General features: G+C 40.2%; 1 protein-coding gene across 10 annotated transcripts in view; it reads right to left on the bottom strand.

Moving 5' to 3' along the window:
- DTNB (dystrobrevin, beta) overlaps positions 1-1652 on the bottom strand; it is a 200063-nt gene that overhangs the window by 153090 nt on the left and 45321 nt on the right. For all 10 annotated transcript variants that reach the window (XM_012727567.1, XM_012727562.1, XM_012727565.1 and 7 more), the window contains one exon: positions 528-741. In XM_012727567.1, coding sequence (XP_012583021.1) covers positions 528-741 — 214 coding nt within the window. The remainder of the gene's footprint in view (positions 1-527; positions 742-1652) is intronic.

Genomic DNA, 1652 nt, shown 5'->3' with positions numbered 1-1652 from the left:
CAGGTCAGGAGAGGTCTGCTGCGCTGTGTGGGTCAGCTCTCTGGCCGGGGATCGAACTCATGCTGCAGTGGCTGTGACAGCTTCATAGTGCTGCACTTTAACCTGTGGCACCACTAGAGAGGGCCCCTGTTTTAGAGTAAATCTAATAATAATCAGAAAGAATTTGGCAAAAAATTTGTCTATGAATTTGGAGGTGAGCAGCTGCTGTTACACAATAAAGAAAGGTAAGATTTAAAAGTCAAATAGAAAAACTTACAATCAAATTGGCAACTCAGATATAGCTCACTGGGTGGAGTATTTAAGGTAACTATAATTATACCAAACAATGTATCTCAGGGTTGTGATTCTCCACAATATCACAGAGCCTCACATGTGGTCGCCTCAAGCCACTTGGTCCCTCTGTCATTTAACAGGATGTAAAGGGACTTACGCTGAATCTATGTTGACAACAATCTGACGAGGCATTATGGAAGCAGATGACTAAGAGCCAAGCATGCTTAAAACGAAGTAAACGTGGAAGCACTCGCCTGTCATAAGCAGCAATCATAAAGTTAAGGAGGAGGCTGATGGACTGCTCCACGCTGATCTGGTGAGTGGAAGGCAAGCGCTTGTTCAGCTGGTAGTAGATGGATGAGATGACGGTCTCCAGGCGGGACACGCTGATCTCAGTGGAGTGGTCCAGTGTGTTAAGGCCATTGTCTCGGAAGGCTTCAATCATGTTCCAGATATCAACAAGATGGACTAAGTCACAAAGAAAATAAATGCTCAACAATTCTCAAGTATGGGGCTACCTTCACAACTGGATACTACATCATATTAAAGGAACTGTCTCTTCACGTCTCTGTAGACAATGATCTGTGTAATTCATAGTGATAGTGTGAGGAAAAATGATAAAGAGCTGCTGATAAGGACTTTTAGTCTTTTATGTAGTTGGTAATGTTGCCTTGCAATAACTTATTTTATTACTTTAGTCTAAGCTTCAGCAACAAACAAGCTTAGTGAGAGTGATTAACCACCTCTTAATGACAACATACAAAAAATAAGTATAAACAATATATAAACTTTACAACAAAGTATGTAAAATGGATATGATATGATGCACTGATGTAATAAAGAATATACTATTACAGTTACACAAAGAACAGGTATAAAAAGTGACCTCATACTGAATCATAATGCTAATCTCAACAAAGATAAATGGATTAAAATCATATAAACCGTACTGTATAATCAAAATTAAATTAAGTTAGAAATTATTATCAAGAAGACAACTTTTAAAATAAACCTGATCATTAGATATGAAGAAAAACATGCTACTAGGGATATAGGGAGTTTTGTGGTTTTTTTATATTTTTATTATTTATGCATACAAGAACTGGGGTGTAGGTGAAAGGTACGGGGGGAGGTGAGAGGATTTACTAAAGACAGAGTGGGGAGCAGAACAGGCAGATGCTGAAATACACTGCTGAGGGGAGCAGCAGGCGAGACAGGAGAAATCTGCTGTCCCGTGGGGGGTCGCCTCCCTGGCTGGGGATCAAACTCATGCTGCAGTGGCTGCGATAGCTAGATAGTGCTGAGACTTTAACCCCTGGCACCAGAGAGGCCTGGTAGGGGGCTTTGTTATGTGATTAAGGATAACTATAAAAAAAAAA

Source organism: Condylura cristata, unplaced genomic scaffold (genome assembly GCF_000260355.1).
Source record: "Condylura cristata isolate star-nosed mole 26May11 unplaced genomic scaffold, ConCri1.0 scaffold00020, whole genome shotgun sequence".
NCBI lineage: Eukaryota > Metazoa > Chordata > Mammalia > Eulipotyphla > Talpidae > Condylura > Condylura cristata.
The sequence above is the reverse complement of the archived record's forward strand: the minus strand, read 5'-3'. Positions and strand labels throughout refer to the sequence as shown.